General features: G+C 26.2%; 2 protein-coding genes across 7 annotated transcripts in view; one reads left to right on the top strand and one right to left on the bottom strand.

Annotated features, from left to right (window-relative positions):
• Window positions 1-13,536, bottom strand: part of LOC126900660 (uncharacterized) — a 55,270-nt gene extending 41,734 nt beyond the window's left edge. Inside the window, exon 1 of one of the 2 annotated variants that reach the window (XM_050676542.1) lies at window positions 13,518-13,536. The gene's annotated coding sequence lies outside the window, so the exon portion shown is untranslated. Of the gene's footprint in view, window positions 1-7,058; window positions 7,303-13,517 lie in introns of those variants that run through there. The other variant, XM_050676540.1, reaches the window with a different exon arrangement.
• A 256-nt stretch (window positions 13,537-13,792) lies between these two features.
• The window catches only part of LOC126900645 (dmX-like protein 2), a 28,884-nt gene continuing 15,708 nt past the window's right edge, over window positions 13,793-26,968 (top strand). For 4 of the 5 annotated variants that reach the window (XM_050676507.1, XM_050676505.1, XM_050676506.1 and 1 more), the window contains exons 1-30: window positions 13,793-14,173; window positions 14,233-14,430; window positions 14,748-14,907; window positions 15,026-15,244; window positions 15,378-15,525; window positions 15,594-15,779; window positions 15,848-16,044; window positions 17,001-17,119; window positions 17,196-17,380; window positions 17,464-17,837; window positions 17,915-18,375; window positions 18,434-18,579; window positions 18,651-18,798; window positions 19,353-19,502; window positions 19,569-19,791; window positions 19,888-20,054; window positions 20,130-20,379; window positions 20,444-20,833; window positions 20,892-21,052; window positions 21,507-21,643; window positions 21,732-21,877; window positions 24,279-24,388; window positions 24,452-24,738; window positions 24,802-24,929; window positions 24,987-25,505; window positions 25,609-25,883; window positions 25,966-26,229; window positions 26,302-26,409; window positions 26,490-26,679; window positions 26,750-26,913. In XM_050676507.1, coding sequence (XP_050532464.1) covers window positions 14,087-14,173; window positions 14,233-14,430; window positions 14,748-14,907; window positions 15,026-15,244; window positions 15,378-15,525; window positions 15,594-15,779; window positions 15,848-16,044; window positions 17,001-17,119; window positions 17,196-17,380; window positions 17,464-17,837; window positions 17,915-18,375; window positions 18,434-18,579; window positions 18,651-18,798; window positions 19,353-19,502; window positions 19,569-19,791; window positions 19,888-20,054; window positions 20,130-20,379; window positions 20,444-20,833; window positions 20,892-21,052; window positions 21,507-21,643; window positions 21,732-21,877; window positions 24,279-24,388; window positions 24,452-24,738; window positions 24,802-24,929; window positions 24,987-25,505; window positions 25,609-25,883; window positions 25,966-26,229; window positions 26,302-26,409; window positions 26,490-26,679; window positions 26,750-26,913 — 6,297 coding nt within the window. In that variant the 5' untranslated portion in view covers window positions 13,793-14,086. The remainder of the gene's footprint in view (window positions 14,174-14,232; window positions 14,431-14,747; window positions 14,908-15,025; window positions 15,245-15,377; window positions 15,526-15,593; window positions 15,780-15,847; window positions 16,045-17,000; window positions 17,120-17,195; window positions 17,381-17,463; window positions 17,838-17,914; window positions 18,376-18,433; window positions 18,580-18,650; window positions 18,799-19,352; window positions 19,503-19,568; window positions 19,792-19,887; window positions 20,055-20,129; window positions 20,380-20,443; window positions 20,834-20,891; window positions 21,053-21,506; window positions 21,644-21,731; window positions 21,878-24,278; window positions 24,389-24,451; window positions 24,739-24,801; window positions 24,930-24,986; window positions 25,506-25,608; window positions 25,884-25,965; window positions 26,230-26,301; window positions 26,410-26,489; window positions 26,680-26,749; window positions 26,914-26,968) is intronic. The other variant, XM_050676504.1, reaches the window with a different exon arrangement.

Here is a 26,968-nt window from a genome sequence, read left to right as displayed (position 1 = left end):
ACATTACAAACCCAATATTTCATAACATACACATTGTTTGTAAAGTCAATGAAGTTAATCATAAAGCCTAATTTCGTTAACTTCATATTAATTATGTCATTTTGTCTTATTTACATAATTACTATATAGCCTTGTATTTTTCATTATTATTTAGTTTATAATTTATTTTCTACTATTACAGCCAGGCCGATTATATTTATTTGTTTTTTTAAGAATAAATATTATTATTATTATCATTATTTATAGATTGAGAAAGTTTAACATGTAACATTAAAAATATTTATTTTTTTATGCTTTTTTATATGGTGACTCCACCAACTGAATTATTTTCTTACTCGGCCAACGGTGTCACTTATGACCAAGTCTCAAACCCATGCAGTGCGCGTAAGACATTGCCACGTTCCTGCTCTGCCACACCGTGTTAGCCGAGTGAATATTGCCGTGTTCGATAAGTCTTTAACTTAGCTTGGTGTCTTCGGTTAACACTTAGAGGGAAATAAACACAATTCAATAACAAATGGCTCTTTTTTTTTTTAATCAATTTATTCTTATTACAGAATAAAATTGCAAGTGTACTTTTAAATTTTAACTCAAGACACCAATTTTATTTTAAAATTCTTTTTCTATAAAATTATAACAATTAAGAACAAGAGTAAAATTACTCCCTTTGAAGAAGGTTGCTATGACCCTTAATGAGGCTATAAAAGCAACAAAAAAAGTGTCTACAATAATTTATAATGTTTTGAATTATAACTTCGTCTATATTGCTCAAAATTATTTTACAATAGCAGCATTCTCTTCTACGTAAATTTTTCTATATGATTGTAATGTTTTCAAGAAATATAATTCTACTACAAATTTACTAATTGTTTCAATAAAACTTGTTCGTAAATTTCGTTGCTTTATATAATTATACCTAACTTGTTGTCGCGCGTTTCATGCCTATACAGTCTATATAAGTTTTTTTTTATTATAATTAACGCAACTCTATCGGTCGTTAAATAACGTTTGATTACCTGCAGAGTTGTAAATTAAATTTAATATATTAGAGTTTGTCGATTGATAAACACGTTATTTAAGAAGCCATTGTCGTTGGCACAAAATGCATTTTATTTCTTGATTTAAATTATTTTTACAATTGTAATATATTTTAAAAATATTTAAATATTGTCTTATAGCTTTGTAGAGTCATATATTACATGTAGAGTTCTAGACATATCTACTATTTAAAAAAAATTTAATTGTAAATATATTGACGAATTACATTTCTAAAAGGTTTTTTAGAACTGGTTAAAAATGTCTATCACATTTAATTAAATATGTATTCTTATAAATTTTGTTTAAGCTTCGAACAAAAATAACATACACCCGTATTGATTATTGTAGTTTAAGATAACTATAATCAGAATAATAAAATCTAAAACTAATGTTGACTAGTTTTTACACATTCTTCGTACCGAAATATTTCAAGCAGGTTTTATGCTCAATTAATATTAACTAAAGAATTTATTGAATAGCAACAAACAGTAGTGAAAATTAAAAATGTTTTTAAAATCATACGACTATTCTGACACTATAACAATACATTTTCATACATTTGCGAAGTTAAAACAATTTTGTCCTATTTTTATAGATAACAAAAGCGAAATGAGTTTTTTTTTTTATAATGTTATAAAAACAATAAAAACATTTAAGAGCGAAATTCGTGTGCCAAATTGTTTAAACGGATCATCGAACAATAAACACGTTTCGTGATAGAACCGGAAGAAACTAGCAACATTGCGGTGGGGCCAAATACCAATATTGAACCATACGGTAACAATACAACATAAGTTGAGCATACAACGAGAAACCTGATCGAGGGTAGCAAGGAAAAAGGATCCAGGGTATTATATTGTTGGTAGTGCGGAAACAACGTCTGTGTAAGAATACAACAAAGGCATATACAATGTTATATTGTGGGCGGAATGCCAAAATAAAAAAACAGTCGATGTTGTGAGTGACAATAAAAAACATAATATAGCTGCTGTCATATTATTAAATATTTTGTACCAACTAGTGAAGGTAGTTGTAACACGCGACCATTTTTCAGTAAAATGAAGTATTTTAATAAGTTTTATCTTCAATATTTATTATTAAAATATACAAGTTAGGCTCTTGGCAAAGAATCAACGTGTGGTAGGATATTATTCAAAGTTTTAACACGGCAATTAAAGGCATTTGAAGAATATAAACGTATATTCTGTTTTAGTCATTAATTGCTGGTGTTGAGTAAATTAATAAGACGATTAACATTTACTAAGTATGAATATAATGTCTGATTAAAGTTATAGAAATCGTCGTCTAAAAAACAACGCCGCCTAACTCACATTTTGGTAAATATGAGTTGATAACACCATTTTATGTAAAATTTTACATAGAAACGAATGGCAAATTCAGATTTTCGCTAAAATTAATACATATCGCATTAATTAAATAATATAAATTCATGACCGGTACTATTAATTTTACGAAACAAGATTTTTTTCTCTAGTGTAAAATTACAAAAATGATATTAGTGATGTTGCTTCAAAAGTAACGAAATGATGAAACTATGGCCGGAAATTTTATTTAAAATTAGGGGGCTAAGTACTTATATTTCCACCAATGGAGGAAACAAACTTTTGTGAAAGTAAGATTTGTAATGATTTAGGAGAAAAAATCATTATTGATTACCCAGAAAAATAATTATTGTAAAAACTAGTTTTAATATATAGTATAAACAGGGCCATCAGAAGAACAAAATCACCATTAAACTTGCCTAGGGCCTTGCGCTTAAAATAGCATCACGGGCATTAATAAAAAGCAAAAGATTGTCTTTTTTTCCTAAATAAAAAATGTTAAATGACTCCGCGATAACGTTTTTGCATTGTACCCCACAACATTTAAAAGCGATACTGCCTATAATATAATAAGTTAAAGCTAATTTAATCGAAATGCATCTATGACTTATTTAATTTTATTATTGACAATAAATAAATTAATTGTTACAGATTAATTTGAACGAGATAAATTGGAATTATTATATTTTAATGTTGTTAAAACTTACTATTTATAGTTCATAAATAATGAGTTTTTAACATATTTTAATAAAATTTACAAGATATTAGATTAAAAATTTTTGGCCATTGTAAATTTCACATAAAATAGATTACACAAGCACCAACACCAAAATGATGAAAATTACATTTAATTTATAATGGTATACTATTTAAGAGGGGAATAAATTAATTTAGATCTCATGAACATTTTATTGATATTGCACTTATAAATATATATATATATATATATTATAAATTACAGTTAATTGATTTAAGTAAAATTGTAACCTATAAACTAAATGTAATTTTTAATGTGATTAAAGAAAAATAATTTTAATAAAAGACAATTAAATATTAAGCGTCCGCAAAATATGTTTTTCTTGTTACAATTATAGGTATAAGTAAATATTTTGTTCAAAAAAATGTTTAAGATATTTTTATATTATATCCGAGTAGTAAACGAATATGAGGGTGAATATAGGTTACATAACTCTGGTATCCATTCACTATCACTTAGTTATCAAGAAAATTTATTTTTAACCTCTGTAAGAAAAATTTATCTATAAAATAATTACTGAAGAAATTAAATGTACAAAATGTGTATATTTTTAGAGTATTATTTAAAAACATAGGCGTATATTGTGGAAAGGCTAAGGGGAGTTAACCCTCGCTGAACTTACCTTAGCTCCCAAAATTCAGGACACATATTTTAAAAATATTTTATAAAAACAATTTTTAGTTCTGTTTAAAATATAGACATAGTAATTACTTTGTATGTCTTATTTATTACTATGTCTATGGTTTAAGTTTTATATAAGTGTTCAAAAAGTAAAGAGAAATGTGTCTATTGTGCCCATTGTTTATATATAAAAAAATTATAAAAATGTAAAAACATCCTTACCAAACGTTCGCTGTTGCATATAAATATAAATTATCACTATGTCTAACTGTTGATTAAATTTTTTTGATCTACATGACCAACTTCCACAAAAAGTAGCTTACTAAAGAGGATATTAAAATAATTTTTTTTTATAGGGTTTTGTTGCTATACGTAGTTTTTTTTGCCGAAAACCCCTTTTATATACTACTAGATTCATGCAACAACGTTACACATTATTTATTAATCGTAATTTGCTAAAAGAATACTGTGTATTCATTTAACTTTTCAGGGGAGATGACAAACTAATTTTTTTTCACTGATTTGAAATTTAAGACCTATGATCATAATTTTAAATAAATATTATTATTTAAAAAAAAAAAAGAATATTTATATTTCTACTTTTTATATTCTTTATTATTTTTCTGTATTCTCGTTATAAAAGAAATACAAAAATAATAAAGAATATGAGATAAATTTAATATAAATCTATACATTTAAAAAAAATTCCATAAATAATTCTCGTATATAATTTAAAAATATGCATTAAAACATTGAAAATGTATTTTTACACGACGAAAAAAATAACTTAGAACTCGATTGCCTCAAGATTATTAATTCAGTTGTACAATTTACATTTTAAGAGTCTAATTCGTAGGCATAATATGAGCAAAATGTTTTGGAGGTCTAATTGAAATTTTTCCCACCTTAAAAATTTTCTTGATAAAAAAATACATGCTATTTTCATCATTTTTGAGAGAGCTAAGCCTCTTCTAGACCTTTCAAAATACGCCTATGACGTTATTATATAAGAAATGTCTTATCCAGGAACCAAGGAAGCACGCCCCTCTTAACAACAATATTCTTCTCTAAAATGTAAACTCCATTCTCCTCCTAAAAATATGAGATTTTGTAGATTTGTTTACTATAGCCCCCTATTATGAAATTATGGCTATGGCACAATTTTATAATTTATAAGTATAAGTACAATATAATAATATTTTTACGAGTATTATAATTAAAGATGATGATGTGATACAGTACAATGTATAATATTACAGCTTATACGTTTATGAATGTATCAAGTAAATTACAACAAATGTCTTTTTTAACGAATATACTGTTTTTAATTAGGTAAATGCTATACAAATTATGTTATTTGAGAAAACATATCTGAAACTTAGAATAAAAAATGAACAATTAACATTAATGTTTCTTCTAGTTAAAATGAAATCTTTTAGACTTTTTATTTTAATAATAATTTTATTAGACTTTGTTTTTCTTAATTTTCATTTTTAATCATATGTCTAATATCTTAAATTGATAAGACTACGATTAAAAAAATTTATATTTTTAAAAATACTTTACAAAAGTTTTGAGTAAAATAGCTTAAAACTCCTTAGCTTCACTAGTATAATATATTTTTTTACATTTTCCGTAATTAAAATTCTTCTACATTATATATATTTCCGTACCCATGATATCGTATTTATTTTATTTTTAGTTATAATGAATCATGATCTATATTGTAAGACATTTTCAACTAAAACAATTAAATAAATATAATTTTTCTGTTTCTTAAAGATAAATAAAATGTATTCAGGCGTCTTTCGTTAAAATAATATACACGTTAGCTCTATATTTGAGATTTTAATACGTTATTATTTTTTTTTAACTATTGAAAAATGGTATAAAAATATTTTTATACCTAATTTGTCTTTAACTTTAATACAATAAAATTAAAAAAATGTTGTTTTTTTAGTAGGATTTTTTTGTAAAGATTATTTACAGATTTAAACAATTATTGTATTGCAGTGGCTTTCTCCAATAAAATCATTATAAACAATTAATACTCTTGATTGTTAAATAAGCAACGGTAAACTCAAAGTATTTCCCAAACTCGTTTTTATAATAAAATATTTGGTTACATTAAAAATCTTCAGACTCTTTTTATAGGAGGGGAGTGAAAATGTCGATAGCTATATTTGTTTAGATGGTATATCTTAGTTTAGTTTACTTGAAAAATATAGTTTTTATATTGTAACATTAAATTAACAAAAAATCATAGATTCTACTTTGTTTATGTTTTTTTTTAAAACTAGTAATATTATAAGTTAGTTTTATTTTATTTGTAGATGATTGGGTGATTAACTTTTAACTCTCTCTTCTTCTATAAATCAATACATATGAATCGAATTTATTTAATTTAAAAACTTGAATACTATGTAAAATAGCGTAATTCATTTAAAAATCTTGTAGAAGTATGTATCGAATCAACAATAATAATAGTATTATTATTATGTATAACATTACGATCAAAAGCTCACATCTTCGAATAATTTATAAATCATCAACAAAATCAAATTCTTTAGAAATTCAATTCAATTTCCACAACAATATTTTCGCATTTGATTGTATCGATATTATTTGTTACCATGAGTGTCTTCCTAGTAATGGCTTCTTAAAGGTCTACCTGCTGATGATGTTTGCTACTACCTCTTGACGACTGGCGTCTATACCTACTGGGATATATAAGTAATTCGACCTGGTGGATAATAGGTAGAATTTTTGCCCTAAATATAAAATATCTAAGCAAAGGCGGACTAAGAAGCTAACGGCCCAGGAGGCACAATAATTATGGTGGCCCAGCTCGCTTCAAAAAATATTTGTATCACTACAAATATTATTCTGCATTATATAAAAAGAAACGATTAGTAAAAAAAAAAAAAAAGGATTTAATATCAACTTTTCAAACCGGAATACGTTAAACATAGCGGCCCCCATTGCTCTATTGAAAAAATGCATAAAAAATTTTGATAATATAAATTATTTGAATAGTTAAAAATAAAAATGTACTAAAAAATACTACTTTTTAATATGTTATTGTTAAATTAAAATTTTTTTCATTCAAAATTAGTGATAACTTTAATTTTCTTTAAATATGTAAAGAATGGAACACGAGTCGAATACAATTTTTTTTTTGGATAAATTCAAATAATTATTATTATCAAACAATTCATTGTTTTGTATTCTGTTTACAATAAGTATTTATACTGTCTTAACATTATTTATAATAAATAAAATTATTGTATAATACTCACATTTATAGGTTTAACATTTTCTAAATAAAAAAAGGTTCAAACTTTTACAAAAAAATATACATATACATAAATAAAACACAGTCACTACAAATAAAATAATTAAACTCAATATTTTACACAGTAGAAAAAAACACAGTTATTATAAATTTCACTGGCATCGATAAATATTTAAAAATTATTCGACACAAACCAACGCACAAGAAATAAGAAAATACAGATTCGCACTGTAATTTTGAACTGCGGCGCGTGAAGCAAGAATGAACGAAGTTGAACCGGCGCCGATTACCGGCCACCCGTTCGACACCCCACCAATACCATTTTATGTACGTGATGATTTCTAACATGGGGACAATTTTTTATTCCTTGCATTCATTACATTACCATGTATTTTTATTAAGTACATAATTTATACGTGTACACTCTCTATAGACACACACCATATAAACGAATGAATTTAATTCACAAAATTGGACTAGTCCAGTGATATAATTCTGTTGGAGAGACTCAGCTATATTGAGGCAAATAATTGAGAAAAACTGTTTAAAACATCTTATATTGAATTTTGGAAGGTACTTAATAGAAGGCTTTCAATGATAAATGTTTTTACAAAGAATAAAAAGACATTTTTAATTTTCATCATTATCTGATAGCCTAGTAAATTTCTATTTTGGCATGTTCTCAGATTGCAATTATGGTTGAAAAAAACGCTAAATTTAATAAGAAAACTATATAAATTATTAAACAAGAATATAAAAAATATATTTTATGGGTCTTAAATAATGTATATGTTTTAAATATATAATTCATCAATTTATGAATATTGTATGTATTATTATATAAATTTGTATAGCTATTGTAGAATTTGACTTTTTTTTTTACTATATTCTATGTAGTGGTGGTTTAATCCAGGGTGCTCAAGTGCAATTGCATTTAGAGTCACGACTAAAAAAATATATAAAAAATTGAAATTTTTATCCAAGAGCGCCGTATTGTTCATAATTTTATGGGTAATTTCAATTGACTATAATAATCACATTATATACTTACACACAGTTACATCTCAGAATTTTTACCGGTAAAGAGGTTTAAATAAGAAAAATTATCCAATCTCCACTTCTGAGATTATAATTTCTATAATTTTACAATTATTTTTTTGAAATTGTTCAACTAAATTCACCAAAAATTCTATAGAAGTACTATAATTATTACATAAATAAAATAACACACATGAGATTCTTTAATTGTAGAGATTCTTACGTAAACAAATATTCTTTAAGTGCGTTAAAAATTGTTGATCAGGTTCTATAGTGAAAAAATATTTTTCTAGCTGTGCTCGATTAGTACCAAAAGTAATTCAATCAAATGATAGAATAAATAAGCAATAAAAACGTAATATGTTCATTATTAATAGCAGGACCTAAAATACAACCGGCTTCGTGGGACATATTTTTTAATTCAATTATAGCGTTCATCAGCAACATCAACAACCAAAAATATTTTCCAAAAAGGATATTTGATGTTTTGAACTATTTCAATTATATTTTTATACTAAAATAATACAATTTTTTATCAATCGACTTAAAAGTTTAGTAAAGTGTTATTTCTATAAGGGTAAAGGGATTTACTCTTCCTATAATTTTAAATATTTCTACTCGGCTTTACGTTATTGCGACAAAGTTGCACAAACTTGTGACCATTCGAAATGTCTCAAACAAAATTTATAAATACATATACTTCCGAAATGAAGATGTGTGAGCTTAGGATCACAATGTGTAAAACAACATCAATTTCAAAAAACAGTGGCAAATGTGCTTTTATATGTTTAAATTTCATAATTTAATATTACACTAGAAGCTTATTTCAAGTCGTCTAATATGATCTAGTGATTTATAAAAATCATGTTTACCATTATTCATGAAAAACGCTTATGATAATTCAAACTATTTAATATTATATAGTTTAGGCCTTATGAATACAGGGTTGTTATACTTTTACAACCTAATGGTTTTATTAAAACTATACTATACTAATTAAAGCCTAAAAAAATAATATGCAAGTATCTATAGGTTTAAATTAATATAATTGATTTCGTAAAAAAAATGTATAAGCCTTATGTTTATTACTATTATTTTATTTTATTTTTTTAAGAAAACATACGAGTCTAATTTTAAGAAAAAAAATAATATCCAGTTTTAGTTTTGATATAAGAGTGTACATTAAATAATAAAAATTGAATTCGAAAATTATATTTTACCGGCATGTAATACCATAATAGTAATTATATATTTAAGACGACGCGGGGTAAATGTGAACGAATGGATTAATTGTAAAATTTTATTCTTTTAAAATGTTTAATAGATTTTTTTTTAATTAAAAAATATTGATACATATATGTGTTGTAATTAAATTAGATGTAATTTTGAAATAAAAACTTGTGAATTTGTTTAAAAAATATATTTACAATAACTTAACTTCATCCTGTAGAATAATTTATTTTAAACAGATATTTCATATACTTTTAATTCCAAAATAGTCAATGTGATGTTGTAAGCCATCATTAATGCAAAATAAAACTATTCAAGTTTTAATAATTTATCCAATTTTATTAAAGTCATATTAAAGTGTTTTTTCGTTTTATATGCAGCGGTTAAGTGTACGTAAATTCAACGTTATCCTTAGTTTGCATAAAATTATCACAGATAATGTAATTAATGACAATAAATCTAGAAACAATTCAACCCAACCAAATCATGTTGAAAGACCTCCCGTCAGTGCAATACATACACATAGTAGGCACATTCAAAAACCAGTTTTTGATTTTACTTGATTTCTTCCATTTTTATAAAGGATGAAAAGTATTTTTGATGTGTTAACAGATTATAAAAAAATGTATGATAAATATTTGTTATACACTATTTGTTTTTAATTTTTGTATTTTATTCTATCTTAGATTTATATTATTCATTTTACATTATTTATATTATTATTATTAGTTCCAAATTATTGAACAATGAGATTAACGACTCTTACATATTAGGCCAATTAAATTTCAAAATTAATAATTACTGCACTCAAAAGAATGATTTAATTTATATACCTTTATAATTTTATAATACTATAATATTTTATAATTTGAATTGTATTATATTGTATTGAATTATATATATATTGTTATTATTAAATTATTGTAAATTGGACATTTGTCCGCGGAAATAAATAAATAAATAAATTATACCGAAAAACAAATGATTAGGATAACATTTAGGAATTCTGCTCTAGTGATATAGTATTGTACCAATTTTTTACGAAAAAATGTATTTAATTCATGAATTTACACGTGCAAGCGGTAACTTCAAGGTGAACATTTTTTCAATGCCATTTCCAAACTTGTTATCCAGGGCGCATGTACCCAATGTTTTCCTCAAAATGAGGCCGTGATTGTAGAATTATATAAATTTAATTTTATAAATTAAAGGTAGTGATGGGAAATTTTGATTTTATATTCAATAGTAACTATTGAACTGTACAATAGTAAAAATATTCGAATAGCGTTGGATTATTCGATAGTTTTTATATGTTTGATAGTTAATTATAAAAATAAATTATTGAGTTGCATAAAAAATTATTCCATAGTAATAGGCATTCGAAAATGCCTATTACTAATTTAAGCGTTGAAACGGAAATATTTAGGAACTACCACAAATCATACAACTAGTAAATTTACGAAGGAATAAATCGAATGTCTATTAATTGTTAATACCAGCTAAGTATGTGTTAATCATTATTTTTATGAAATTAGGTAATTATTTGAAGTTGATTTAATAAATGATTATTTTTTTTTTTGACTAAGTAGTATAAATTAGCTCAATAATTATGCCCATCAGCAAACATCAACATTCTATTTAATGTCATTGCATTAAACATTTTATAAGTTGTCATTATTATTCACCATAAACTAATCTAATAAATAATAGTCACAATTTTACTATCTTGATATAAACTATATTATATGACATCGTTTCTATTTTCAATCCATTATAAATTAGTTAAAACCTACCATTTATTAAAAATAGTGATTTTGAATGTTAACATAGACAAACTAATAATTAGTAGTGATATCTTTACAACTTCATTTTAACACTTAGAATAATAGATAAGTTATAGGAATATAGACTACAAGATTTTGTCTAGGGTGGGAGGATAATATGTATTAAAAAAGTATTGCTATCCCTCCAAAATATATTTTCACTATGTACATGTATTTATTTTTGATATGGGAGATCTATCCCCCATAAGTACAAACGTAATATTCGCAATATCATAAATGCAAAATTTATTGTTATAAAAAGGTACATCTTTCATTAGCTAGCATCTAAATTTTAATTTATTGTTTTATTTTTAACAGAGCGTATAAAACAACAATACAGAAACTAGGGGCAACATAATGGTATTCATAACCATATCTGTGATTACTTTTATAAATCCATATCTAACCTAAAAAAATTATTAATGAATCTAAATCATGCAATTTATACAAAACTTGAGGATTTATTCTAAATACTAACGTTTTAATACAAATTTATTATATCATAAAATATTTTTATTAAATTTGATTGATGTGAATAGTTTATTTTTATTAGATATTTAAATAAAATTCAAGAATATCCACTTTCCCTTTGTAAATAGGTTTTATTTTAAATCAAATTAGTATAATAAAGTAATGTGTAAAATTTGTTAACAAATGATATAGAAAATGTTTTTTCTGAAAATGATCAATATTAATGTTTGGTTTAAGTTCAAATATAAAGTTGAAAGTTCAGTTTGATTTCAAAAATTGGGATTCGTAACATCACTAAAAAAACCACTCACGTAAAATTTGCTGAAGTAATAAGCATGTGCAAAATAAAAATATGTCAGAAAAATTAGTGAAATAGTTTTTTCTATTTTATTTGTAATTTAATGTCCAATTAAATTATTAATAATCCAACTTCTACCTATAAACATTTTAAATAAATCTTACTTTTCAATAAATAATTTAATGCTTGACCTCAAAATAACGTATACACGTAAAACTAGCTTCAAGAATAATATCTAGGTATCGAATTCAACATTACTGTAAATCGCAGGTATAAAATTAGCGGTATTCATATGATAATCTGTCATGTATTGGAACGACCTACGAAATTTTACTTTAAATGTGTTATCATTTTTGGTTCCTATAAAATACTAACAAAATAATAATAGATGGGTTATTATTATTATGTATATTTTTGATACACTAGTATTTAAAAAATATTACGTTAGTGGTAAGGTAATGTTTTTATATTTAATTTGAAGGTTACAATTTTTTCCATTTTGGTTACTCAGTGTTACATTAATCATGTTTACTGTATATATTTGCGGAAATTTGCCAACGTTTCAGAGGGGCTAGAATTAATCACCAGAGCTGCTCGCGAATACATTCTACTTTTCATAGTGCTTATCCTATTTATATATATTAAAAAGGTCGCTAGTGATGTTAGTCTTTGATGATAAGTGTGAAACAAGCATACGCGTACTATAGGGTAGCAAATAAGATATTTTGGTAGAAAATCAATTGATGTAAAAAAAAAAAACAATTAAAGTAATAAAATGCTACTATCTATCAGATTGCCAACGACCGCAATTTGCTACAAATATCGCATAATACAAATTTGATGTTGTCTTATTATTGTGACTGAGTTATAGTAATATTCAATGAATATAATAAATTTTATATTATTTTTAATTAAAAAAATGTTTTAAATAATATTCAATTTTCAATAATCAAACAGTACATAAATTTATTCTATGCATAAATATTCTAGGGGGGGGGCTAAATTTCCTTAATCCTCCTCGATTTCCTTTTATGACTGTATGTATTGCGTAAAGGTAAATAGAATAAAATATTTGTAGGAATTAAATTTTATTTTATTCCCCCTTAAAGTATTTTAGTATAACAATACTTAAATAAAATAAATAAATTTGCAAAGTTTATCTTTAAATTTAAAATACAAAAAAAATCAAAGAAGTTTTTAGTAATTCATACTAAAAAACTAAGAATAGAGTACTCAAAGAAATATACGTTTCTTTAAAATACAAGTTGATAAACAAAAAAACAATGATGGTATTGGACATGAAATTTAGTGGCAAGGCGACAGACTAGAATTCAATAATTCGACATGCAAATATTTTCACAAAACGATTGTGACGTTATTTGCCACGGATTTTTAACTGAGCATTACCAACCACGCTGTCCATCACTATTACAATCAATTAGACATCTTTAAAATAAATTATTAAATATAACTGTGTAATAATTAGTAATGCCTTAAATTATTTTTTCTCTTCTATATTTATAGTTATAAATATAATTAATCTTAACAATCCAAAAATATTTAAAATAACTTACAATATCAGTAAAAATATTTGTATACTTACATAAGTATCTCACGTATAAGTCATACATAATATTAGAAAATATTTGTAACTTATAGAAACAATGATAATTCGAATCCTGGTGTAAAGCGTTATGTACTGCTGAATAGAATATTTGACGAGATCAACGAAATATTTTTAATTTTGGCCTGAAATTTGCTGAACAGGCCACCCAACACGCACGCGTCACCGCCCGTGGTAACACTGAAGGGCCGTATGTATATGTGTGATTGTGTGTGTATGCATATAAAATCTCACCTAATGTTGAATATAAAAATACGTTACCATAACTATCTACGACAAGAATCTTTATCAATTTATCGAATATTTATCAAGAATTTTTTCGTGAGTGTAATTTGTATTATAATGAAAAGTTTATTGTGATTGTTAACTTTATAAGCGTCAACTCGATCACATTTTGCACTTTTGAACGTTAAATAAAGATTTATTGTAGGATAATCATCAGTAATGTAATGATTACAGCAGGGCGGCTAACATGGAAAAATAGGTATTTTGAATGACCCACTAAAAGTTATAAATTGACTATGCCTAACAATTGAAATTTAAAAGTTATGAATTGCCATCAAATTTTGAGCGGTGCCTGTAATGCAGGTGATCGTTGCTTTGCTGTTGGTAGTGTAGAAGGCGTGCCTTTTACAGTAAGTTTGAAAATTATAATTCTTGCTAGTAAATTTTAATTAAACATATTTTTCATTAGGCTTATGCTGCCGGGTGCAATATTGTTATTTTAGCCAGCACCTTCGAACGAGTACAAATTATACCTGGTGCAATTCATAATTATATACGCATTAGTTGCCTTGATTGTTCTACTGATACTGGCAAAATAGCGGCAGCGTATGATAATCAGATATGCGTGTTTGAACCTACACCACTAGTTTGCAAAAATTCACCTCATGTATGTTTTTCAAAATTATTAATATTGTTAAATATGCTATTGGGTTTAAAATTCATCTTGAATCTGATGTTATTAGTTATAAATAAATCATTCATAATAATCAAACATAATTTATGTAGCAGATATTATATTTTTTAATTGAACCACCAATTGAAATGAAAAGAAAAATTATTAAATACTTTTACATTTGTAACAATTTTTATCAGTACCATATAATGTTTTAATTTCTTTTACTGTATATTTATTTGTAAACTGAATAACTAAAATAATTTTTATTAATAACTATAGTTAAGTTTTTAATGGTGTTTTAAATATAGCAATTGGACTATAAATGGGTAGAAACAGCTAGTTGGCAAACTGCATGTCGAATTAGTTGTTTATCCTGGAATTTAGAAGGTACTCGTCTATTAACAGGAGGTATAATTTTACAACTATGGCATCAACAACTTCCTGATGGACCATTAGATGAACATACTGGTAATTTTTATTTTTGAATTTTAATATATTTAAATATGTATTTAGATTCAATAGACTTATAGACTTGTGTCATTGGTATTAATGTATACTTAAAACTATTTTTATTGCTAATTGTTAGGAATGACAAGTGATGGAGTTACCTTTGAAATTGGCGAAGAAGCAATACCTATATCAACTACGGCCTCTGATTGTAATGGTATACGAGGTTGGGAATGTGTGTGGCAAAAAGAAACAGCTACACCAGTTGTTCATATTGCATTTTCTCCTGATGGAACTTTATTTGCCACAGCTGGCAAAGATGATAGGCTAGTCAAAATTTGGTTTGAAAATAAACAATGTTAGTTCATTAATATTTAATTAAAAATTGTATAATTTTGTATTTCATATTGTTAATTACAACATAAATTATAAATCATATAATTTTACAAAATAATTTGAAATATATAACATTATTTATTTATTTTTTTTAGTACTTTTTCCATCAAAAAGTGTAGATCAAAATTATTCTATGAGTGCCATTTCTAATTTTGGTGAACCAAATTATGGTTTTGTATATATAGCTCACCCACGAGCAGTAACTCAACTTTCTTGGAGAAAAACTAGCAAATATATGCCAAAGTAAACTTTAATTATTACAAAAATGACTAAAAAATAATTTTTCTCATAACATTTATGTATATTTTTAGAGGTTCTGTGTCAAACATGTTAGTAACATCATGTAGAGATAATATTTGTCGTCTTTGGTCAGAAACTGTTTTACCAGATGATGGTCTAGTAAATATGAGTCATTTTGATCCACTAGCTGCCCACAATCCTAGGTTTAGAACTCATAGACATAAGCATAGACTTCTTCAACGTCTTAAACATATGAAGTAATTATATTCATTGTAGTTAAAACAAAATGTTTTGAACTTTTTTGTTAAAATTCTTTTTTTTCTAGAGCTTGTTTTCACATTCGTAGACATGCCAAACACCAAGGGGAAATTGGTACAGGATTAGCAGGAAGTACAAGTTCAACAATACCAACATTGCCTTCTACATTTAGTGTACATGATTTCCATAGTTATGGTTTCCATGGTACAGGTATTATTCCTGGGCTTCACTTTCATTTAGCTGCCAGTATAAATGCAGAAACAGGTATATATATTGTAAAAATTATTGTATGGGTTAAATAACATACATTTCAATAAAAAATAAATAAATATACATTTATGTATCTATGTGGCTAATTTATACATTACTATGGTTTAAGCAATTGTGTTTTAATATGGGTTGATTTTGTTATTTAAAACACCTAATTACTTATAAAATCAACATTTTATTCAGAATTTTTTTTTTCAGTTCTTTTAATTATATATATACATATTAGTTAATGTATAGCAGAGAAGTTATTTATTTCACTTAACCGTGATTTTTTTTTTTTTTATTGTGTCTTTATAGTCATTACTTTTACTTCTACCAAACCAATTTTGTTTTACAATACGCTAAAAGGGCACAAAATATATCTAGTTAAAACTATCTGTGCCATTATTTTTAAAGATTCTCCCAGTCTAAATAAAAGAGTAATAAAGAGAAATGCGCCCAAAAAGTTAGTTTTTATGAAAACAATTAATGTTGATATTTATATTTTTACTTTATATTTCAATAACTTTTTGAAAACTGAACGGATTGCAAAATTTTTATTGATAATACTTCAAAAAAATGTTTTGCTAACAATATGTTTTTTATTGAATATCCAACCATTAATCAATGTTCTGTGATATCAATTTTTTTTTTTTAATTTTTTATAATGTTTAAAAAAATATACGCATACCAATGGATTATCTACACTATTTAGAGATAAATAAAATTTGAGGTTTGAAAAAAGATGTTTCAATAACTCGTCTTTTATGAGTAATCAACCTATGAAATCGACAATAATGTAATTTTATGTACATATGTTAAACTTTTTTTTAATATATTCTAATATGCATCAAAATGTTTTATGACGGTGATTTTAATCACTTTCGGATATCAATCAATACTTATCCTCTATATGTTTTTGAAATAATGTTTGACTACTAACTATTATTTTTAATATTTATTGTTATTAGATATTCCATTAGTACCTAGTTTGTCAACTACTGATCCTGAAAGAGAGCCAAACTTTGTTTTGCATTGGCTCAATAATAAAGAGATGCATTTTTCACTTCAAGCTGAAGCAATTTTAAATGTATGTTTTTTTAATTACACTTTTAAATTAATAATCTTATTACATTACTGTATTATAAAAATGAATTATTACTTAGGAGCTTACTAAAAAAGTAGTAGAAAAAGATGATATACTCATAAATGATAATTATGTGATGTCTGAACATCATGATGTTGAATATAATGATGCAAGACGTCGACATAACAAACTTGGTAAAGGAGTGTCACAGGAAGAAAGTGTTAGTGATGAACATAGCTATCCATCAAGCCATCCAACTCTAAGGTAACATTTTAGTAAAACTAAATTGTTATAACTATATAAAATTTTGTCTTTATATATATTTATCTTAAATTAATTTTTTATAGCAATACGACATCTGTAAACTCTTTTACAACTGACATAAATCATATGGCTACTGATTCTTTGGATAATAAAATTGAGTGTCTTCTAAGAGATTGGCATCATAGTCCAGATTTATTGTTTGCTGTTCATCCTATTGATGGAAGTTACTTAATTTGGGTTGTTGACTGGCTAGATGAATATCACCCTGGTTCATTTCGACAAGCACAAGTTTCTTTTTCAACTAGAATACCAAATGCTTTTCCTCTTGGAGATGCAACAACTATGTCACACAATGTATGTCTTTATCACACATCTGGATCAAGTTTGCAACTAGCTTTCAGAGATGTTGTTAAAACTGCTGCTGCTGCACCTAGTAGATCCCCGAGTGATGCTCATGGTTGGTAAAAATCATATTGACAAAATAAAATGTTTAAAAATTCTACTGTTTTAATGGTTATTATTAATTTTATAAAGCAGCTAATGGTGAATATGGTGAATCAAGTCTTCCTAGAGTTCTAGAAGAAGATAGTGATTCAATAGGTGATAATAATGACTTACATAATCAAAATGATGAGCCATCATTATTGACCGAAAATGGAAAACAAGGAAGAACTACACCATCTACTGGAGAAGACTCTGGAACATTCAATGATATAATATCTGCTCCACCTTGTCCTACTTTATCGATGGTTACTAAACATACAAATGGAACCCTAAATTTATGGCAACTTACATTTGCTGATAAATCCAAATTTTCACAAGTTTTAAGTATTGGTCATGCTTCTCGAGCTTCAGGTCATCGTTTCCGTGTCAATGATGTAACTTGTCACCCAGTTTTACCTTTGTTATTAACTACTTCTCATCATAATTTACCTGATCAAGAAACTCCCGTTTCACCAATGTCTCTTTATCCTCCAATAGCTCAACCACCTACAGTAAGTAGTATTGTTTTATTAAGTAAAATGAGTGTGAAACAACATATTTTTCTTCTAGGGATTTTGCAGTGAGTTAATACTTTGGCGAGTAGATGCAGTAGGACCACTTTCAAAATCTGGTGGTGTTTCAGAGCTTGCTCGTATTAATTCTCTTCAAATATCAGCATTTTCTAATGTTGCATGGATACCAACTTTATTGCCTAGGTATTTGAATTTTTAAAGTTAAAATAAAAGTATGCTTCAATCCACTGTTATATCAATAATTTCATGTTTAGCACTACTCTGGGTACATTGTCAAATTCTCCTAGTGCCTGCTTTGTAGCTTCAGATGGAGAATGTTTAAGAGTTTATCAAGCTGTTATAGATGCTAGAACATTATTAGCTGAAGTATCTAGCTCAGAACACAGAAGCCGAATGGCTGCTGTATGTGTTTACTTTACAACAAACAATGTTATATAGTACAGGCCAGTGAAATAAATAATTTTAAAATAGCTATAAAAAAACCTGTTGTTGGCCCACATAGCATTAAAAAAATATATATATTATCCTTATATTAGTAGTATAAGGTTTAATTATTGTCATTAAAACATATATTACAATATTATTCATATAAAAGTTATTTTAACTTTTTTTAAGCTACCTAGGGATTTTAGGATCTATGAATTTCAAGTTATGTTCTTTATACTCAAGTATTTAGTTATCATAAATTATTAAAATGTTCAACAGAATGTTGAAAGTGAGTGAAAATTTTATTTTATCATGTCCCATTTTCAAAGGTGCCTTGATGAGTGGTGTTTCTCCATTTTCAATGAAAAATTAGCAATATGTAGTACTTTTTCTCATATTTTTAGAGAATATAAAAAAATTTGCTAAATAATTGATTGTTGGTTTTTTAAAGTTATTTATAAATCATGTGTTTCACTTCCCTACCCTACTGTATATTTTATTGATTAAATTTATGAAAAATTTTTACTTAGGATTCCATGATGAGTTTGTCAACTGACGTTTCATCAGAAACTGAATTGAAGCATAATTCATTACATGATAGAATAAAAATTGTATCTCAACAATCTACATCTAGACCAGGGTGTATTATTCAACTTGACGCAATATCTGATGCAACTCATGTAACAAAATTCACTACTTTATATTTTACATAAAAAAAAAAAACATACATTTTTTCTTTGTTCCAGGATTGGCAAAATACTCAATTTTTACATGTATTTCAAGAACAGCTAATGACTGGAGAACGTTCAACTGGTAGAGGTTTAGTAGATGCAATAGGGACTTTAGAAAATGAAGAGCCTGATGAAGATTTTGAAGAACCATTTTATTTAGTAGTATTGGAACGCACTGTTCATGGAACAACCGTTCATATGTGGCGTTTAATAATTGCATCACAGCAAGAAAATAATTGTAAATTACTTAAATTTTAAATAACTACATTATAAAATAAATAATATTTTATCTCAATAACTATTTGTTAATTTAGCTTACTATTTTATATTTTAGCTGCTTTAAGTGAAAGTATGATGTATGTACCAGATAGTCAGTTAGTACAAGATGATGATGAAATTGATAATTCAGGAAAATTGGGTACAGCTCATTTAAGTGGCGAAGAAACTAATCACCCTACATTTTCTGCATTTGCTCCTCATGTATCTATATCAACTACAAAAGTAAAAATTTAATGAATTGTTTTGTTTTTTAAATTTTTTAAATAAATTTGTATATTGCTATCTTTAAATATTTAGATTTGTACACAAGAACTCAATTTACCAGAAGGAGTAGATGTAATTCATGCTTCACCTGCTGGTGGCCATTTAAGCTCTGCGTCTATTTATCCAGCTTGTTTTGCTCCATATGTATTTGTTACAGCATGTTCAGATAGCACAATACGTTTTTGGAAGTGTAAAATTACGAAAACTAAAAACAATGTTAGCTATCAATGGGTGGAATGGGAAATGCTTAAAAAAGATCGTAAATCTATTATCGAAATATCAGGTATTATATAATAAAACTTATGTTTTTTTTGTATTAAATTAATATATATTTATATTTTTTTAAGGCCAACCTTTAAATATTAGTGCAGCTTATAGTGGCCGTATTGCTTGTGCTTATAAATATGGTAAATCATTTACTAGACCATCGAAAAAAGATCCAGAGTCGAGATATGTAAACTTATGCGTGGCTATTTATGAATGTGAAAGTACTGGCGGATCAGAGTGGTTACTTGAAGATACTATACACATGAAAAACATTCATTTACCTAAACTGCATATAGATCCCAGTGTAGACATGACTTATCTACACGATCAAACTATATTATCATCCAAAAAACATAAATTACAGTCTACAGTGTTAAAAGCTTTATCATCAGAAGACTTGGATGGAACTAGTAGTAGAAATAATGGTAGAAATGGAGAAAATGATACAAACTTAGTCAAAAGCAGTCATGGTTATTAATTATAAAATTTAATAATTTCATAATAAAAAATAATTTAACTTTTTATTAGGTTTATTGGCAGTCCCAAGTTTTAGTACTTTACAGTCGTTAAGGAAATCTATAATTGAAAATGGAAATACATGTCCCTTAACTCAAAAACATATAGTTCAATTAGATTGGGTATCTAAAGAGGATGGTTCTCATATATTAACTGTTGCAGTTGGTAGCAAGGTATTTATACCTTTTTAAGTTGTGTATTCAGTAACAAATTTTATTTTTGAAATAATAATGAATTAAGTAGTATTTTCATTTCTTTTATTTATTTATTTAAAATTGGCAAATCCTTTTATAGTAAAAATTAAAGTATGTCATATATAGTTAACATAATGCATAATAATATGTATAAAACTGGAACAACTGCTAAATAAAATTTACACAGCATAAATAATTGTTTTATAACAGTAATAATAAACTATATTTTCTGTATTGGAATAATTTTTTAAGATGTTTGCTCATAGTTCAAATGTATCATGTAGAAAATAAATAAAGTCTGTAATAATTGTATGCATTGATAATTACATAATTACATGAAGTATACCACGAACTTGATGATTGTTTTTGAAATTTTATTTTATATAATTGAAAATATTTTTAGAAGCTCAAATTAGAGTTTTCATTTTTTTAGATCATGTTGTTTACACCAGTATCAAGTGATTTAGCACAAGCTAACATGAAAGCAATGAAAGAATCTCAATCAGTTAATCGTCCTATTTTACGTAAAGCATCTTCATTAGTTTCACCTAGTTTTGTTGATGAAATAAGGTATGTGTAAATTATTATTGTTATTATTTTTTTATACTTGAAATTACTTTTCTAATAATATTTAATTTGGTAATTCATTATCGTTTAGATGGATGAAACTGAGAAAAATTGATCTTACAACTGCTGATAGTTTACCTCCATTACCAATGCAGATGTGTTGGGTTCGTGATGGTATTTTAGTCGTTGGTATGGATAGCGAAATGCATGTATATTCACAATGGAAACCAAATTCAAGTAAGTTATTATTATTATTAAATTCAGATATAATTTTTACAAACTACTTAGATTAAAACAATTAGAAAAATTTAAAACTCATATCCTTCAGTATATAATAATTAATAAAATTAGTAATATATATATATTTATTTATGTAATTATTAGCTTATAAATCAAGAAATATATGCAACTAAAAAAAATCAAAAATTTTTATTTCAATATTAATATGTATTAATAATAAAAATTCAACATTAGTTGAGTGAGGTCACAGTACAGTATGAATGTGGCATAGTCGGGACAAGTATAGATGATATCTGACATTGATTAAAATAACTATCATAAGAAACGCTTTGATGCAAATCTGTAGACAATGTTTAATTTTAAGCAATTAGTGGATTATTCCAAAAGCAAAATGAACTCCTACGTTCTTATTTATATTCTGATTACAATTTTTGTGATATATAAGTGTAATACATGAATAAATATATAATAAATTTAAATTTATTTATTAAATATTTAATTATTTAATTATCTACTCAACTTCGACGGTCATTTGCACATAATGATAGGTTGTTGGGACATATTTTTTTTAAACTTATAGTACCTAACATAAGCATTAATTTAGCATATATTTAAAAAACACAGTATTTCCTGAACATTTTCAAAAGTTAAGTTGAAAATGTTCTAATTTTTATACGTATATTTCAATTTTTAAACACCCCCTGTATAATGGACAAAAATTTGTGTTGATCTATTTTTCAAAAATCTATAGCAATTTAAAGTTGAAAAAATAAAATATAAAATTTTAACACAAAAATAGCATGTTTTTAACTTTAGCAGAATTTGTACATAGTTGTTGGGACAAATTTGTATTTTAATTTATTGCAAGTAACATAAGATTTAGTTTAATATATTTTTAAATTCTTATTTTTTTTATTTATATCCTGATTACAATATGAAAAAATATTTAATAAATTTGTTCAATTTCGATAGACATTTGCACATAGAAAATAGATCATTGGGACAATTTTTTTTTAATTTATAGTATGTAATATAAATTTTAATTTATCATTTTTTTAAAAGACGTAATAGTTCCGAAACATTTTCAAAAGGGAAATTTTTTCAATTTTTAAGGGCAATGTCTTCAACATTCATGTCTTTATGATTTGTGATTTTTTGATGTACCGTTGAAAGAAATCGGCCCGGTGAGAGCTGAGAAAAAGTGGCGATAGACATAAAAAAAAAAAACACATCATGGTAAAATTAATTCGCATCGAAGCTAAAATACAATTTTTTCTAATAATGTTGCTCTATCTTTTAGCTATTTTCAATTTTCACTTTTTTTTAAAAAAAAAAAAATTTTAGAATTTTTGAAAAATTCTATTTATTGATGGTTTTTATTTTGATCTAATCCCATTCTTAGTTAGAAACAATTTAAAAAAAAATTTATTTGAGATATTAAGATTTTATTGGTATGTTTTTTTATAGCACCACAAATTTTGATACCATAAGTCCATGTAGGTTTAATTAAAAAGTTGCACATTATAATTTTTGTATTAAGTTTGTTTTTCATGTGAAAAGAGATGGATTAATTTTCGGTATTTATTGATAAGTATTGTGTGTTTAGTTTTAATATGGTGTCTTTATATTAAACGTCTGTTAAGAATTATTCATAATTACCTTATGGTGTATCTATTTGGGTTGTCAACGTTGTCTATTAAGATAGGTGGACAAGTATTAGGACGTAGAGTGAATGTTATTTGATTTACTTTGATTCTTTAGGTAAGATATACCGAAATTCGAGAGACTTACTGTGTTTTTGCAGTTCATTTGCCATAGTTAGATAATTTTTATTAAACAACATTACATTTTTTTTCCAATTATTTAAATAATAAATTTTGTTTTCAACTAGATACGATTTGTGATCTTTTGACATATCGTTAAAAGAAATCCGTTCGGTGAGAGCTGAGAAAAAGTGGTAACAGACACAAAAAAAAAAAAAAACACACATCATTGTAAAACCAATACCTTCTCAGCTTCGCATCGAAGCTAAAATATCATAATTCACCGATTTTAAAAATAATTATTTTTTAGTGTAATTTCACTCATTTACATGGAACAGGGGGAATATTTTCAATTTTTAGTGTAATGTCTTCAACTAGACATAATTTGCAATCTTTTGACATATCATTGAAAAAGTTTGTCCTGTGAGAGCTGAGAGAAAGTAGTGACAGACACGAAAAATAAATAGATAAATAAACACATCATAGTAAAACAATATCAGGTTATAAATATCAACAATTAATGCAGTTTTTTGCTACAAGATCTCTAAAGATAATTTTGAATTAAAAATAAATATTATTATTTTCTCTAAGCATCCAATTATAAAAATATTTAAAAATTTAAATTATCTTTGTAGTGGACTCTCAAAAAAATACAATGCCTTGTTGTAAATTGGTGCATCAAGAGTCAGATGAAATTCAAGCCACTAGAAATCTTAGGGACGAAGATCTTCGAACATTAGCACATGTATGCTTAAATAAGTCACAGTAGTCAGAAATTCAATATAATATTAATAAATTTTCTCTCCAGGAAACTTCACAGAGACGACTGGCTAATGTAAGTTCAATGCCTCATTTATCAAGAGTTAGTTCAATTAACTTAAATATGCTGACTGCCGAAACAAAGAAAAAAAAATTAGGTATTCAAAATGGTGATTCTACAAGTAATATGGATTCATATATGCCTGATTATGGCCTATTTGAAGCTAGTCGTATAGCTTGTCCTGTCCTTCCACAGTATCATCCAAAGCAACTTATGGAACTTTTAAACTCTGGTAAAATTCGATGGGTGAAAGCTATTCTTGCACATTTAGTTAGGTAATAGTAAAAAAAAATATATTTTAAATAATTACAATATAAAAAAAAAGTTTCTATTTATAGATGTATTTCAACAACATGTAGTGTTCGTCAAGGAGCTGTAATGTGTTCTTATTCAGAAGAAGATAATCTCACTAGACAACGTGGTTGGTCTCGATCAAGAACTCTATCAGTGAGCTATGCTGGGAATGGTATGAATTTTAAAAAAGGTATTATTATTTAAATCAATACTTATTTATAATGTTTAGTTACAAGCCCTTTAGAACCCAGGGGATCAACTACAGCAATTCCCGAAGAGCTAATGTTAGACTATGCTGAGATAACTTCTATTCCACCTTTGCCTTTATGGACACTTCTTGCAGCTGATAAAGAAAATGCTAGTACAGCTTTAAAGTTAGCTGAAGATGGAAAAGACTATAACGAACTTTTTAATGGAAATATTTCTACATCGGAAGATAATTTAGATGATATATTAAATGATGATGGTTCTGAATTTGAAAACCCACAAAAATGTGAACGGAGATTATCTAATGTAACAGAAAAGCAGCAATGTCTACTATCACATTTTGGTCCAAAACAAGGACAACTATTGTCACGGTTATTAACTCACACACACTTACCAGGCTTATCTAGTTTAGATCAAATGCATTTACTTGCTCTTGCTGATACTGTATCAACTTGTAATACAGATTTTGCTGATCGGTTTGTTGATAAAAATCAATTTTCTAAAGATAGTTCAGTACCACATGAAGGTGAAGTACGCTCAGGTAATTGAACACTATAAAAATTTTATTTCATGAATGGAAAATTAAAACAAATTTTTATTTTTATGTTTAAAATATGAGATTTAACTCAAAACTATTATTTTAGATTCTTTAGATGATTGTGGTCTCAGATTCCTTTTAGCAATGAAACATTATAATTACTTGTTACGATGTTTGGGCGTAGCCCAACGAACACAATTTCAAAAAAGAGGAATGTGCTCCGCAGATATTGCTTGGGCATTCCATTCTGAAAGTGAAGAAGAATTGTTACAACTAACACCGTCATATGTAAGGGGTAGCCCTCGATGGTCTGCACTTAAAGAATTAGGAGTTGGTTGGTGGCTGAGAAATCAAACATTATTACGAACTTGTATTGAAAAAGTATATTTAAATAAAAAAAAATTTTTTTTTTTGGAAATTGTAATGAAATAGTTAAATGTATTTTATGTTATTTTTTATGAAGATTGCAAAAGCTTCATATCAGTTGAACCAAGATCCACTAGATTCAGCTATATTTTATCTTGCTATGAAAAAGAAATCTTTAGTTTGGGGTTTGTTCCGATCTAAACGTGATGAGCGCATGACTCAATTTTTCTCAAATAACTTTTCTGAAGATCGGTGGAGAAAAGCTGCATTAAAAAATGCATTCGCCCTTCTTGGTAAGCAGCGATTTGAACATGCAGCTGCATTTTTTCTTTTAGCTGGAGCTCTAAGAGATGCTATTGAGGTTTGTAAAACAAAAGTTATCTTATAAAATGTATAAAATAATAGTTCATTTTAATCAAATATTTTTCTTTAGGTATGTTTAAATAAATTAGATGATTTACAATTAGCGATGGTCATAGCTCGCTTATATGAAGGAGAAATAGATGCTACACCTCCTAGCTTAAAACGTCTTTTATATGAGGTAAGTCAAATAGAAAAATAAAGCATTATAAAATAAAGAATTGTTGTTTTTCAAATTAATAAACTAATTATATTATGAAGGAAATTCTCGGTTGTGATCGAAATGGTGAAAATCAAAGATTATCTATGGCCAATCCTGATCCATTTTTACGGTCAATGGCATTATGGATCCTTAAAGATTTTACAGGAAGTCTTAATACTTTGGTTCAAACCAATGTTGGCACTATGCACCCATTATATAATGATGAAGAAAAACAAGAAACATCAGCAGGTATCTTGTTAATTCTTTTATACATTTATATACACTAATAATAATACTTTATTTATATTGAAATTTTTAGCCAATCCTAATGTATTCAATTTTTATGTTTATCTTCGAACTCATCCATTATTAATAAGGCATTACTTAGCATCTACATATCAAGATAAAAAGAACCATACAGTTGTTTTATCTGGTTTTAGCTATGGATCTGATGTTAGATGTAACGAAACATCAGATAGACAAGTAACTATTATTTTAACAGACTTTTTTTTAAATAAATATAAATATACTTGTAATA

Source organism: Daktulosphaira vitifoliae, unplaced genomic scaffold (genome assembly GCF_025091365.1).
Source record: "Daktulosphaira vitifoliae isolate Bord-2020 unplaced genomic scaffold, ASM2509136v1 Scaffold_3, whole genome shotgun sequence".
Classification (NCBI taxonomy): domain Eukaryota; kingdom Metazoa; phylum Arthropoda; class Insecta; order Hemiptera; family Phylloxeridae; genus Daktulosphaira; species Daktulosphaira vitifoliae.
This window is presented reverse-complemented; position numbering and strand designations above follow the sequence as displayed.